The 16,274-nt window shown below is 33.8% G+C and overlaps 1 protein-coding gene across 1 annotated transcript in view; it reads left to right on the plus strand.

The window, feature by feature from the left end:
* FSIP2 (fibrous sheath interacting protein 2) overlaps positions 1-16,274 on the plus strand; it is a 97,096-nt gene that overhangs the window by 47,073 nt on the left and 33,749 nt on the right. The window contains exons 15-17 of the mRNA XM_023212464.1: positions 3,260-3,296; positions 5,607-12,039; positions 12,103-14,550. Of these exons, the coding sequence (XP_023068232.1) occupies positions 3,260-3,296; positions 5,607-12,039; positions 12,103-14,550 (8,918 nt within the window). The remainder of the gene's footprint in view (positions 1-3,259; positions 3,297-5,606; positions 12,040-12,102; positions 14,551-16,274) is intronic.

Below are 16,274 nucleotides of genomic sequence, written 5' to 3' on the forward strand. Positions count from 1 at the left end.
CAAGTGTATCCACATCATAGCCTTCTTTTGGTAGCTTCTCATGATCTGGCTTTATTTGTTTCCTTTTCTCTTCTTTGAAACAGCTACCATTTCTTATGCTTTTTGAGATTACTGGCTGTCTAAGACTGGTAAAATAGTTCATAGTATAAATGACTTAATCAGTTATTCCCCCACTCCAAAGGCTATTTTGCAGTTTAATAAAAAAAAAAAAAAAAAAAAAAAAAAATCTCTAGTAGTGGAAATTATGGCACTTACAAGAGATAGTTGTTAAGCCCAGGGACTTTTCATTCTTCAAACCTTAGTGACCACCTATTTTGTTGATGTTTATATCTGTTTTCCTCAACTCAAGAAAAGAGAGAGAGGAAAACATGAATCTAAGTAATGGCAGTGAGCTTTGTATTATTTTACACCCAATGCCATCATCTTTTTAAAAAATCAACAAACCAAATGAAGTCTAGGATAAACTTTACAAACCCCAAATTCCTATGAATATGATTGAGTAAAATAAGTGGTGTGTGATGGCAAATGGTATTGACATGTTCAGACAAGGTTTCCTGAAATAATAATTTTTATTTTAAGACCGATAAATATCAGTTTGTTTGACTTATTGAGTATTCATATGATACATAATACTGTAAAAGATGCAGAAGGAAGGAAACTGACTTGTCTAGTTCAAAGCAATAAAACTTGATGACCATGTGTAGACCATATGTAAAATAACATTGTTTATTTTATTTATTGGATACAAACATTTTTATTTATTGGAAATATAAATACCTATCTCTTTAAATAAAAGGTTAGAAGAGGCTCATAATATAGTTGTAATAACTGCATTTTTTATCTTCTCCTATCCAAGAATGTAGAACTACAAAAATCACTTGAATCTTTCATAGCAAGCATTTTGGATATTCTTTCATTAAAAATCTTACTTTAGTGAAAAATGAAGAACTCTATAACTTACCTGGAGCTTCTTCACCACTGCCCCAAGAGCATACACACAGATCCAAATAAAGAGCAAAGACACATATGTCACATTCCTCTTGTTCAGGTTTAACTCCAGGTTTTATAGGAGTTTGCTGTGGAAGCCTCACATCTATTCCATTATTTCTTTTCTCACTTATTGCTTAGTTTTCTTGTTCCAGATCATTTGTTTAATGTTACAGAAGATTTATAAAATAGAGATGAAAATTCAGTACCAAGGGAATGAAAATAAAGTAAATATGACTGCAGTGGGAGTAAAGTTGCAATAATTAAGCATTGCACTTAGGTGATAAGTAACTTTGTATTACAGGGAAGGTATAAGGAGTAACACAATGAATAAGGCATAAATCTATTACCCTGAAGACTGTGGGTAAAACTTGTAGTTTATTTATTGTGTAATAGTCTGATGGTTTTTAGTGGGGGTGTAATGGTCAAATTAGCATACACAATGAATAACTTTGACACCAATATATAGGAAAAATTGAAAGAAAGCAACTCAGAACCAGTTCCCAAAAGCTATCTGTGGCCTGCAAAGACTTCATTTGGGATGAGAGAGAAGTAGGCACAGATCCAAAAGACTTTAAATAGGAATTTATTTATCAAATATTTATTGAGAACCTACTATGTTCAAACTATAATGCTAGACTTTGGGCAGGTACCAAAATAAAACTATGTTGCTATGATATCAGGATATTATTTTTCAAGGATATTATGAAGCTGGAGAGAGGGGATGAAAGTAAGACAAGTTAAAACACCAAAACTCACTGCTATTACCTAGATTCACTGTTTTTCCTAAATAAGTGCTCTCTGGAATGCTGCAAGCCTTTGATTAATTTTCTAGAGCACCAGAAACTACAATTCTCATCATTGTTCTTTTGCCAGTTTACTTGTTACTTTTTTGGAGGAATGAATTTCTGAAGATACCCTGCCATTTCTGCTGATGCCATGCTTTATCTGGTTAATAGAATTGTTTTCTAATAGTCATCAATGAAGCTTTTTCAGTTTTCTGACTAATTTTACCTGTAGGCCTTTGCACTTTGTTTGGTTCTGTGTGTATGCTTTTGGAGCAGAAAGTCTGTTGGGAACTGCTGTCGATGAATACATAGAACTCCTTGAGTTATGTTTCGTGCCAATGATATAACATGAAGAAAACAGAAAAGTGAATCTGAATGCATTAGGTTGCAGAATATCTAAGAGAAAAACCTGTGAAAACTTGGGTTGACCTAAGAAACCAGATCCTAGAAAAACAAATTAGGACAAATGATAACAGTGTCACTGATACCAGCTTTCATGATCCTAATTGCATACTGCCAAAAGGTACTAGTCAAAGGATAGACTGTTGTCATGAAGCCCATATTATCAACTGAACCCAGTGAAGTTTTTTTTTTTTCTGCCAAAATATAGGATATAGTTTTCAGTCTGGCTGTTTCTCAAAATTGAATTATATCCCTTGGGGGAAATGTAAATTTGATTATGTGGAGTACAGGCCTAGAAAGGAGTGCCAATTTTCTTAAGAAAGTAGGAAGAAGAAAAGAAATAGTTCAAATCAGCAAAAAATAAGAAAATAAATCAGACTTCAGATTTAGATCTTGTTTTAATAAATATTTATTTTCTATTATTTTTATGATTGAGTTTTTTTTGTAATTCAGAAAACTATGTTTTTATTTCATTAGTGTGTGATGGTAAATCTTATAACACATGATAGAATATTGTCATACACAGAAAAGGAATGCATCTAAATTGGTATTAAATATAGCTAGAAACTTATTATTTTAACCCATAGTTACTGAATAATCATTCACATATTTTCTTCCTACTGTGGAATATGGGGAGGGGACAGTGAAACTATGGCATTTGAACGAGCAAATAAAGGATTTTCAGAAAGTTCTGGTCAGATGCCTTGCTACTCCATCAGGCCTTTTAGCAGTCACAAGGGACTCATCTGCCCCCTTCCTGCAAATCCTATATCCATTTTCAGAGAAACACAATGTAGGCATGGCTAAGACGTGTTAGAAGTATAAGGATCAGAGAGGTACATTGTTTATGCAGCAGCCATACTCCTGTTCCCCTGGGTAATAAAGCACATTTCTGAAACTAGAGGCCAGTCTAAGGAGGAAGTGAAATAGGGGGTTTGGAAAAAATACTGTGTTCTTCATTTTGAATTTCTATAGAAAAACTCTTAGAAACAACAAAATGATTCTATAATTAGAAATTTTGGGAAAAGTTTTATAAATTTTTGACTCTGTGTAATAACTAAATGATCAACCTTTCTTTACAGGCAACAAAATATCCTGAAAAATTGCTTGCAAGAAAAAGTATGTATCATAAAATCCACTGATAAAGCAACATATTAGTCATAGTTTCTGAGGCATCATAATAGAAAATATTTTGTTAACTAATAAGAATCATCCATTGATATTTGTTAGGCTTCCTTTTTGACCTTTATTTCTTCTTTGAAGTTTACTTTTGTTAATTCTTATACTTTTCTGTGGTCCAAAATTGTTATCAAAAGATAATACTGACCCTTCAAGACGAGGTCTCATGGGTATAGAATGGTGAGATATTAACGGACCTAACCATCATAGGAAGAGAATCAAATACCACAAACCTATTATATCATGGTAAGCCATTAATCAATAAGGCCTTTCAGTTCTTGCTGGAAAACTCAGTAGTAGGTGAGTTGAGATACTTGGATCTGTCTTTAGCAGTTTTGTGAAAAGGGACCTGGTCACCTGTGAGCTGAGACTTGGAACAGGCAAAGATAAGATAGTGTGTTTTTATGAGGCCTAACTCTGGATCTAGACTGAACGGTCAGGAAAGAGAAAGGATTTGAGGAACAACACATAACTCTGACACACTATTTAACATGGAAACTTTTTCAGTTCACAGAATATGCAACAAATACAAAAACTTTGACCCAAGGGAATTTTTTTCAGTTTAATGTTGTAATAGAAAGCAATTAAAACCTAGGATTCTATCTATCATATTTCACTACAAAGAAAAAGTTAGAAATATATCCCTCTTTTGTATATTGAGGTTGGAATCTCTTTGCCACAACTAACCTAAGAGTAATAATGTAGGTTATTATTTATCATCTCTAGTAATAAGAAAAATGATGTATATTGAATTCTTAGTTTGTAATTGGTATGTGTTGTAGTTGATTTAGAATAATTATCTTCTCTATAAACATTTAGGTATTGTTCTTAAATATTTGATTTAGAGTAAATTTATTTAAGACACGTATTTTACAACATAGACTGTCATCTCAAAATATGTGTTTAATACCACTAACCCATTGTTCATACAATAAATTAAAAATATGTTTGTGTATTTGGGGATTACAGCTGAATAAAATGGCCTTTCCTGGGGTGCTCCTCAAATGCTTTCAAGTGAGTCAGAAGAGAGTGTGCTGCATATATGTTAACTTTTCTTTGAATGTTTCTCTGAAATATGGATAATTTCAGACTAATTTAGGCAATATTTTGGGCGTGAGAAGCCTAGTAGCAGGAATCATATTTACGCTGAGACCTACATATCAGTCTTCTAAGCTTTTCTGCCAATTACTTGTGTTTACAAGCTGTATGTTTTAAGAGTTTTAACAATTTAAAAAGAGTACTACTTTATTATATGTAAGATGAGTTTTGTAAGCACGAAATATATTTGCAGTTACTTAGTAGAAGTTATAGAATTCTACAGATGCATTTATTTCTACCCATGGTACAGTTCAAATCTATGACAGCAACACTGGTCACTAAGAAAATGGTTATTCAAATCTCGTTCTTGGTTCCAGCTCAAACAAATTAATAGTCTAACTTTCTTCACCTTGTTCAGCCCTCCCTACTCTTTGATTCATGAATCTAGTTTGGCTTTTATTTTCTATCTAAATTAATTTGTTACCTTGCTTTAGTATCTGTTCTCAGCTTTCCTATCAAGGAAAATTTGTATTTATACTTTTTTGTTGGATACAAAGCCCATCAATCCATATAAAGCATTAGATTTTATTTTTGCCTATTAAATAATTCTTAACAATTAACTTTAGTCATTCCTATATTTATAGACCACAGGCTCACCCTTTCAGCAGAGACTGGGAGAGAAAATGGTTTATGTTCCTTCCCCAAATCTCAGCTAGGCAGATGTTTCTGAAAGCATCCAAATATTTTTGTTTTGAGAAATTATCCAAATGATCTGTTTTGAGAAATGTTTTGTTACAAATATTTAATATATATTTAAAAATTAGCTGTATCATAAACATCACATATTTTCTTTCCAAAATATTTGCATGTTGTGTGCCTAGACAGCAATTTAGTGATATTTTTCACACAAAAAAATCTTTTATCCTTATAATAAATGCCAGGGGAAAAAGAAACTTCGGAGAGACTGTGAATAAAATAAATCTTCCTCAAAAAAGTACTTCACGGTAGTGCAGAATAAACCAACTAGAAATTCATCTTAAATTCTAAATTTCTAAACTGATATTTCTTTACTATTTTCTTTCATAAACCATAATGGTATTCCACCAATACATTGATATAAAAATTAAATGTTACCTTCTGTCTCCAAAACGTGTTGTTAAAACATAAGTTGTTACATGACTTTATTTTCATCTTTGCTTACCTCCTTTCCAGGTAACTTCTGAAGAACTGAATATTATAATTCAGAATATAATGACCTGGGTTGTGGCTACAGTGACCAGTATATTGTACCCAGCCATCACAAAGTATGAAGAAAGATTGCAAAATAATACATACCCATCTGATGACTCCATCCTCTCTTCAGATAGTTCAAGTTTCTGTAGTACATGCAGTGAAGACTTGACATATAGAAGCTACACATCTGCAACAACTAAAACATTTCAGGCAGAACCCTGTGCATTTGTAGTTGACATGTCAGCAAGGAGACCAACCACACCTATAAAACCTCCTCATGCGCAAGTGGAAAAAACAGTTGTGGGGAAAACATATCACGTAAAAGGACAACCTATAACCTCTAAACTTAAATATAATAAAACCAACTTGCTTTATTCATACCCTAAGCTCAGAAGTTGTAAATCAGATAGTCACCTTTTAGCATCATTTGAAACAGGCACAAAAAAATCTAAGGATGCTACCACTGAAACAGATAGCTTAGGGAGTTCATCGCATTGTGATAAAACAGCAAAAGCCATGGATGAAATGAAGAATTTAAAAAATGTTTTTGTTAACTTTAAATGTTACTTGAAAGGGGAAACTGAAGTGATTTTAGAAAGCATTTTGCGAGAAATAATGTCTGATTTAACCCAGGCCATTCCCTCTCTCTCTTCTGTTACTGCTGAAGTTTTTGTTGAACAATGTGAATGTGTAAAAGAAGACTTGCTTTCCAATGTTGGTATTTCCTCAGTTGCTTCTGAGATTGTGGAAAATATGCTTGAGAAGTTAGAGTCTGCAGTTGAGAAAAAATGTGTTGAGATGTTTTCACAAGATTGGTCAGTCGACATTAAACCGAGTTTAGCAGCCAGTGATGAACTTCTCACATCATCTAATGGAAAACCTTTGAAAAATTCAAAGCTTCATACTTTGGACCCAATGTGTGATATTGCAGAGGACATGGTGCATGCCATTTTAGAAAAAGTAATGACTCTTGTATCTTCTAAGCAAAATGAATTTCTTCATCTTAAAGACACAACTAAGCTTTCCTGCCAGCGACATAAGACAGACCCAATATGTATGTTCCTTCAAAGAGCTGGCAAAAATAAATCTAGTCTTGAATCTGATGAAGCTAGTTTAATTGTCAATGAAGAAGTACAAAATTTAATATCAAATATTTTTTCCCAGCCCTCTTTGGTTGGTTATATAGAGGAAGCAATCAGTGCTATACTAGGTTATATACAAACTGAACTAAATAATGAGAGAATTATTGCATCTGAAGAAACAGTAGTACTCCTTCAGCTACTTGATGACATCCTTGTTCAGCTCCATCAGGAACCAGTAAATGAAAGTTTTCAAAAAAGTAAGCAACGGCAACCCAGAATAAGTAGTCCTTCTGACACCAAAGAAAAGTACAGACTTACTGGCACTAGATTGTCAAATAGTCCTAGGTCTGGAAGACGATTTCCACCTATAAATGTTCCAGGCATGGTTCTTTATTCTGATGACGAAAATGAGGAAATAGAAAATATTGTTAAAAATGTGCTTGATTCAACTTTCAAAGATGAAAAAGTAAAATCACAAGAAGAGATACCTAATCATTGGTTTACAAAGGGAAACACTTGTTTTGAATACAAAAGAAATATCAAACCACCTACAAAGCCTGTTTCTAGAAACAAAGCTGCATTTCATGATTGGGAATTAAAGACTGAGCCACCATCTACTAATCATGAAGATATTTTAAAGAAAAACCTTTGTTTGAATAAAGACATTTCAACTTTCAGCCAAGATCAAAAGCATCAAATACAACAGGCTTCAGAAAACATAGTCACAAGTATTTTAAAAGAAATGCTCAAGGACATATCTTCTGTTCCTTTTGGTCACTTAGATAGCAAAACTAGCAATGAAGCTTCAGTTCTTGTTTCAGAAAAGCCTCAAGGACTGCCACAACAAGAATGGATAGACCAGATGTTTTCTGTTTCAGAAATCAGTACAGTGGCTCAAGAAATAACAGATTCTGTGTTAAACATACTTCATAAGGCATCAAACTACATTTTTAATACCACTAAAAGTTCCATTTCATCATCAGTTCATCAGACTTCCTTACATAATTCTGACACTGAACACGTAGTCAAAGAAGCACCAAATAAATGCCCATTAAAGACATGGTTTGACAGTGAAAAGAAAATGAAATATTTATCTTTATTTGATGTTGATCCTGAAAATCCTTCCTCATTAAAATCTGGAAAAAGTGAACCTAAACCTGTAGATGACATTAATGATGAGATCATTCATACAATTTTTAAAACATTGAAGTCATTTATTTGTCCAAAATTGCATATGGGCTTCAAATCTTCATTACAATCTCAACTTAGTAAGTACACAGCTAAAATAGTAAACATTGTTTTATGTGCTATCCAGAATGAACTGGAACTTCACAAGGAAAACCTACATCTTAGGGAGATTGACCATACAAACTCCCTTACAGATAAAGGATGTTTTGCTAGTACTGATAAAAAATTAGAATCTCTTGTCACGAGTATTGATGATGACATTTTGGCAAGTCCATTATTAACCTGTATTTATGATATATTATCAAGTGAAAATGCACATCAAAGAAGCATTTCATTCTCTTCTCGTAAGCCAAAGTCTGCAACTGACAGTGTTGATGTACAAAGCATTTTGCCACATAGGCAGGATAAAAAATCTTTTCACAAATATTTGGCTACTCCTTGTACTCCCCACAGTGTCAATGATGAAAAACATATTAAAGAGAATGCAAAATTTCAAGTGTTAGAAAGAATTGGGGAAACACTACATGAAATGTTAAGGAAGCTCCTGGGGACCCATCTTCATTCTCAGCCATCTTGTAGTCAACAAAGCAGAGATATGACCAATATGAATCAGAAAATGGTTGCTGCATTGCAGTCTAATATCCAGTTAATTTCTAAAGCTATTTTGGATTATATCCTTGCAAAATTATGTGGTGTTGACATGGATACCAGTTTTGCAAATTGTGGATTAAAAGCTGTCTCAGAGGCTCTTGACCTTGAGAACCCATCATTTGCTTCAATTATTGAGAAAATGGCCAAATCTACCAAAATAATATCCAGCATAGTTTCCAGAAGCTTTCAGGAGGACGATAAAGAAGGGACTAAAAACAAGGCAAAGCCTGTTGCTCCTGTGTCTTCCAAAACACCGAGCACAAAAGAAATGCATCCAAATAAACTGAAAGTTGTAGCTTCAGATATTCTTAATATGGTTTTTGCTAAACTGGAAGGGTTTGCCAATGGACATTTAGAAATTTTGGGTGCTATTCATGATGGAAATAAGAAAAGCAATATGATGGACTGGGAATGTGAAAGTACCAATATTTCCAGAGACATACATGAAGCATCATTTCTGTCTGATTTATATATGCATGCAAAGAAGGTATCAAGTGCTATTTTGAAGGCTATTCAAACAGAATTAAATGTGACCTCATCAGATTTGAAGACAAATGAAAGAAACCCGCCACCTGAGACTCAAATTCTTAAGGATGTAGTCAAGTTAATTTTAGATGCAGTATCTTCTGATATGTTTAATGAAACAAAATCTGAAGGGGGAGGCATTGAAACTTATCGATACAGGCCAACATATGGAAAACTTCCTGGAGGAGCTGAATCAAATTCATTTCTAGATGATGATACACATACAGATAAAAAAATTATTGATGAGAGATCACCACAAAGAGAAGAAATGAGAATACAGTCTCTTAAACAATGGGCTCTAGAAAAAACCTTAAACAAAATTGAAGTAAAACTCAAAGAACCACATGTATCTCCAATTGCTCCCATTATAAGAAATATTTTGAATGAAATTTTTCAAAGTACTTTAATCAATCAATTAAATGTCCTTTCTCTCTCCCACTCTAATTTTAATGGCATGCCTCACAATGTTGATGAGACAACTCCCCAAACATCTGTTCAATTTATGGATAAAATGATGGATCCTTTACTGTCTGAAGCAGATATAACCATAGTAACAGATAATATTGTTAGGACGGTATTTCACAAACTTTATTCAGCTGCCATTACAGAAAGAAATACAAGGGAAAATAGGTATAAAACTATCACTTTTTCAGCAAATGTTTCTCTTCATGAACACACCTATGAAAGAAAGTCCTCTGTCACTGTGTTGGATGAAAATCCATGTACTTTTCAGTCTAGATTCAGTATTGCTGACAAAGAAGCAAAGGTAAATCTAGCTGAAGATATTGTACAGGCAATATTAACAAATTTAGAAACTTTTGCTACTTCCAAAGTAAAATCTCTCTTTCGTTCCCAAGTCAACTTTACAGTTCCAGTGGCTTTACCTATTCAGCAAGATCACAGTACATTGAGCAAAACATTATCAGCCAAAGATTCATATTCTGATGAGCAATTTTCCTGTTTCTCAGTAGATCATACTAAGTCAGGAAAGACAAACTTGTGCCAACTGTCTTTTTCTAAATTAAATACTTACGCACTACAAGTGGCTAGAAAAAATTTGCAAACAATCAGATATGAATTAGATAAAGGAAGGGAAAATCCTTTTTTAACTCATGACATTGGGATTTCTGAAAGGATTGCAAGTCAAATTGTTAATGCATTGTTAGACATTATATCACATAAAGGCAAATGTGACAAAAACAGTGCTGACAAAGAGATCGATTTAGATCAGCAAAAAGGTATAATTGAAAAGCTGCTCAATAAGACCGAATATCAAAAAGTACTTCAACTTCAAGTACAAGATACCATTGAAGGTATCCTATGTGATATTTATGAAAAAACCCTGTATCAGAATAATCTCTCATTTGCCGCACCCACTCTGAAATGTAGCATAGCTGATAAACATTCAGAAGAAAATTCTGAAATGTTCATGGAGAGTGTGAATAAGATTATTCCTAAGCTTTCAGTTCCTAAATCAGATGTCATTTTGATATCCAATGATATAGTGAATATTGTTCTTCATAATCTCAGTTCTGCTGTCACACTTGTCATAAATGCAAAGAATCCTACTTCTGCAAGATTGCCCCTGACATTTTGTGATATGTTTCCAAAAACAGACTGTCAACAGCCTCTTAAGGGGTCAAAAACTGAAAGGAAAACAGAGTGTTTTTCATATTCAAAAAATCAGAAATCAGCTTATGCTGATAATAATCAGATAACTGTAGTAGAGAAAGAAGACACCCAGGAATCTGCCACTGACTCATGTGAGGAAAATGCTAACTTCATTACTAAAACTATTCTTAATCGTTTAGAATCTTTTGCCACAGAAAGAATAGATTCATTAATTACCCTTGCTTTCCAACATAAAGAAAAGTCATTTGTTATCCCAGAATTGGAAAATTGTAAACAAAATGACCGCATCCTTTATGATTCAAGCCAAATGGAATCAGATATAAATGTCCTGGAAATATCAGCAACTGAAACCATTCTCAGCCAAGAGCTTACAGATTTCACTTTTGTCAGTCACAGAAAAAAACTTGGATCCAAAATTCACCTATCACAAGCTAGCCTTAAGACATATGCTGACATCATTGCCAGTGCCATTTTGAAGCTTATTAAAAATGACTTAGATGTAGAAATCCAAAAGGTATATCCATATCAAAACAATATTTTATTCCAAGAAAACATCATTGTGAGTGAAATTGTTGAGAGTATGTTAAAGATGTTAGATGATAAAAGATCTGTAAAGGAAATTGGTTTTAATTCAAAAGAGAATTCTAACTTTTCACAATTAACTTTATCAAATGAACTATTGTTGGGGTACAAAGAGAAGGAAAGAAGTACCAATCAATCTCTATTTACAGAGTATCCATTAGAACAAAACAAAATGATACTGGAAAACAAAACGCAGATAATTGTTTTGGAAGAAATATTTATGAGAAACGGAGAACCAAAAAACAAAGAAAAAGGTGAACTGCTCAGTGTGGTGGAAGAACTTTTGAATAAGTTGTATCAAAGAGTAATGGAAGTCATAGGCCATTTGCCTCCCCTTAATGAAACTTCCAACTTTATATCTAATTCTAAAATTAAAACATCAGACACAACACAGAAAAACAGTTTTCTATCACATATTAACAGTGTAGCAAATGACATAGTTGAAAGTGTTTTGGGGAAAATGTACTTGGTAGTTGTGACATCATTATATGAAAATAATAAAAGTAGGAGAGACGTTGAAACGTCTGACCACAATGATTCCTTACCAATGAAACCATTGAGGTTTAAAGAAACTAAACAAGCAGGAAAAATAAGTAATTCCTCTAGATATGTGATACCACAGGCTTATTCTTATGTAGACAGTCAAAATATCTCTGTGATGGAAAACACCTGTTTGCCATATTTAGCATTGCAAGTGAAGAAAGACTTAATTCAAATGGTTCTCAATAAGATCACAAATTTTGTCTCACTTCATCTAGAAGAGAGTTTGTCCCCTGAGTATTGTGCTGATAAGTTGCAACTTTTAAGGCCACACACTTTAAAGGTGAGCCCTAAGCACAGCCGTAAGCCATATTTTAAAGCAAATTTAAAAGAAAGGTCAAAAATGACTACTTTGCCTAAATTTACAAAAAAACCACACTTAGGACTGAGTGCTGCTAAGGCCAAAAGCAAAACCAAGTTAGGTCCTGGAGAGAAGACTCCAAAAGACAGCCGATCCAAGACTGCCATTGGGTTGTCACACATCATGTCAGCTGGAGATGCCAAAAATTTACTGGACACAAAATTGCCCACTTCAGAACTAAAAATATATGCCAAGGATATAATAATTAATATACTGGAAACAATTGTGAAGGAATTTGGAAAGGTAAAGCAAACCAAAGCTTTACCATCTGATAAAATCATAGCTGCAGGTAAAATAGTTGATAGAGTTTTGCAAGAATTATATGTTACAAATAACTGCAATTTGTCTTACCCGATCAAATCCTCACATGTCAAACTTTCACAGGGGAATATAGGCACAGGATCCCTTCCTAAACAACAAGCATGTTTTTACTTGGAGAATGTTTCTTCACAGCTAGAGCACATTTTTCCTAGAGAAGGTATATTTAAAAAAATGTTTGACAAGTGGCAAACAGAATCAAATGACAAGGAAAATGAAAAATGTAAGCTATTGATGATAACTGAAAATGTTTTGACTGAAATTTCAATAAAAGCAAAAGAATTAGAATATTCTCTTTCACTTTTAAATTTTCCACCTCTTGAGAATTGTGAAAGCAGGTTTTATAATCATTTTAAAGGAGCTTCTACTAGAGCTGAGGATACCAAAGCACAAATTAATAATTTTGGAAGGGAAATTGTTGAAATGCTATTTGAAAAATTACAGCTATGCTTTCTGTCCCAAATTCCCACTCCAGATAGTGAAGAAACTCTATCAAACAGTAAAGAACACATTACTGCTAAAAGTAAATATGGTTTTCCAAACAAGCACAGCCTCAGCAGTTTACCAATCTATAACACGAAAACGAAAGACCAAATTTCTATGGGCTCTAGCAACCAAATTGTTCAAGAGATTGTAGAAACGGTTTTAAACATGTTAGAGTCATTTGTGGACTTGCAGTTTAAACATATCTCCAAATATGAGTTTTCTGAAATTGTGAAAATGCCTATAGAAAATCTTTCTTCTGTCCAACAGAAACTGTTAAACAAAAAAATGTTGCCAAAATTACAACCACTGAAAATGTTTTCTGATGAATCCGAGTCAAATACTATTAATTTCAAGGAAAACATAAAGAACATCCTTCTACGAGTTCATTCATTCCATTCACAATTACCTACATATGCTGTTAATATCATTAGTGACATGCTTGCTGTAATTAAGAACAAGCTAGACAAGGAAATAAGCCAAATGGAACCATCTTCAATTAGCATATTGAAAGAGAACATTGTAGCAAGTGAGATCATTGGCACAGTAATGGACCAGTGTACTTATTTCAATGAGTCTTTGATACAAAAGCTTTCAAAGGAAAGTTTGCTACAAGGAGCTGAAAATGCCTACACCGTTAATCAGGTTGAATTAGCAACTAATATGAAAATGTTCACATCAAAGTTAAAGGAAGGTAGTTTGGGGATTAATCCTTCACAATTGAGTAAAACTGGGTTTGCGTTTTGTTCAGATGAAGATATGAAAGAAAAGTACAGGATTTCATCAGATTTACCCACCTCTGTCAGATCCTTTGTAGAAGACACAGTTAAAAACTCAGAGCCAATGAAAAGGCCTGATTCAGAAACTATGCCATCGTGTTCTAGAAACAAAGTACAAGACCACAGACCAAGGGAATCTAACTTTGGTAGTTTTGATGAGACCAAGAAAGGAAATAGCTACCTCCCTGAAGGCAGTATCTTACAAAAGCTGCTTAGGAAAGCAAGTGACTCCACAGAAGCAGCATTAAAGCAAGTCTTATCATTCATAGAAATGGGAAAAGGTGAAAATCTAAGAGTGTTTCATTATGAGAACCTAAAACCAGTTGTTGAACCAAACCAAATTCAGACAACCATTTCTCCACTCAAAATATGTTTAGCTGCAGAAAATATTGTCAATACTGTGCTGTCCAGCTGTGGCTTTCCACGTCACCCACACGCTAATGAGAACAGGGAAGTAATGAAGCCATTTTTCATATCAAAACAAAGCTCTTTATCTGAAGTATCTGGAGGACAAAAGGATAAGGAAAAAAGTTTGCTTAGAATGCAGGATAAAAAAACCAACTATATACCTGAGAAAGAAAACAAAAACCTTGAAGCCAGCAGGGAAGATTCTTCTTTATTGCAAAAATTGGAAAAAAAGGAGTACCCAAAGATAGAGACTCTGAAGGAAGTTGAGTCCTTTACTTTTGCTGATCATGAAATGGGTTCCAGTGAAGTTCATTTGATAGCAAGACATGTCACCACATCTGTGGTCACATATTTGAAGAACTTTGAAACTACAGGTAAGCAAGAAAGAACATACACTAAAAATTTGCATGATTTAGGAAGAAAACCAGTAAAAAACATGTTTAAAAGATCTCCTGTCTAAAAAGCTGTATTCACTATTTTTCTGAAAATAGCCTGGGAGGTAGATGACTACTGAGTTGCATTTTAATTTTATTTTAAATTTATTGTTTCATTTCATTTAGAAATAGTGTCTCTGTCACTGAGGCTAGAGTATAGTGGCATGATCATTGCTTCCTGCAGCCTTGAACTCCTGGACTGAAGAGATCCTCCCATCTCAGCCTTCCCCCAAAATAGCTGGGACCACAGGCATGCCACTGCACTCTAAATTTTTAAAATCTTTTGTAGAGACAGGATTTTGCTATGTTGCACAGGCTGGTCTCAAACTCCTGGCCTCATGTGATCCTTCTTTCTTGGCCCCTCAAAGTGTTGGGATTACCAGCATGAACCACCGTGCTCAACCTCAATTGCTTTCTAATTCATCATAATACAAAAATAAATAAATAAATAAATGTTTGCAGGATTTGAATTTGAAGAGTGTGTTGCTCAGTTTTCTCTATCTATAAATGAGAGAAAATGAGACCATTTTAAAGCAGGAGATTTTCATTGAGCATGAGGCAAAAATGTGAAAGGGTTTTTAAAACTCTTATGCATAACTTTTTTATAATCATATGGGATATGCAGTTAACTGATTAAAAGTCATTTAATTTTTGTATTCTTGAAGGCTTTGTTACTATTATTCAAAGATTAAAAGAACAGTAGAATTAAATATTTTGTTTTATTTGCATTCCAGTATTCTGACTTAAATTCCTTTTAGGTATAATACTCCAACTGTATCATTACAGGGATTATATTTGCATTACCTTTCTAAGTACGTTCATGTTTATATATTAGGTTAAGCAACATGTAATAGTCATTTTGTATATCAAAAACTGTTGATTATTGACAATTAATAAAATTCAGTTTAATATTACTATAATATCCCAGAACTAGGACAGTAGTTTCAGTTACCAATAATTACTTGCTACATCACCAGCCCAGATACATCACTCACACATCATTCTAACTGGAGATATTAGCAGTCCTACCCACCTGCACAAGGAGGTTATTTTCCATCCTTAAAACTAGTATTCTCCCAAGGTGGACGGTAATGTAGCTACAACTACACACTCTTAAATAGACTTACTCCAGGCATGACTTAATTGATTTTAGAAAAATAAACAAAAGCAAAACAAGCAAGAGAAGATCCATGATTTCATCACTTGATACTTGGCTCTATCAATTCTATTCCTATTCTCAGACATCTCCAAGGTCTTCCAGTGACTTCGCTCATGTTCCTTCTTCCACTAGGAATACCCTTTCCTCATTCCCTTTATCTTGACGTGGCCAAAACCTGTGTAGTAGTCAAAGCTCAGCCTAAAGTCTTCTATCTGCATAGAGTCTTGCCTGATAACACATGAAGATATGTAATATGTAATTAGGTTCTGAGGGAAAAAACTGTGTTGCTCTTAGCTGCCACACCCAGAAGTTGGCCATTGCAAGTAGGTAATGATTTGTAACAAATACAATTTTGGACAAAACAAATACAGAGTTCTTCACCTGGCTGGGCCAACCTTCCTTCTTTGTGACAAACTATAATCGAGGGGTTAAAGTACTACTGCTATTGCAATCTATTACTAGCTTTTCTGGAGTTGCCGCACTTTTATTTTAGTCAACTTGATAT

Source organism: Piliocolobus tephrosceles, chromosome 11, assembly GCF_002776525.5.
Source record: "Piliocolobus tephrosceles isolate RC106 chromosome 11, ASM277652v3, whole genome shotgun sequence".
Lineage (NCBI taxonomy): Eukaryota > Metazoa > Chordata > Mammalia > Primates > Cercopithecidae > Piliocolobus > Piliocolobus tephrosceles.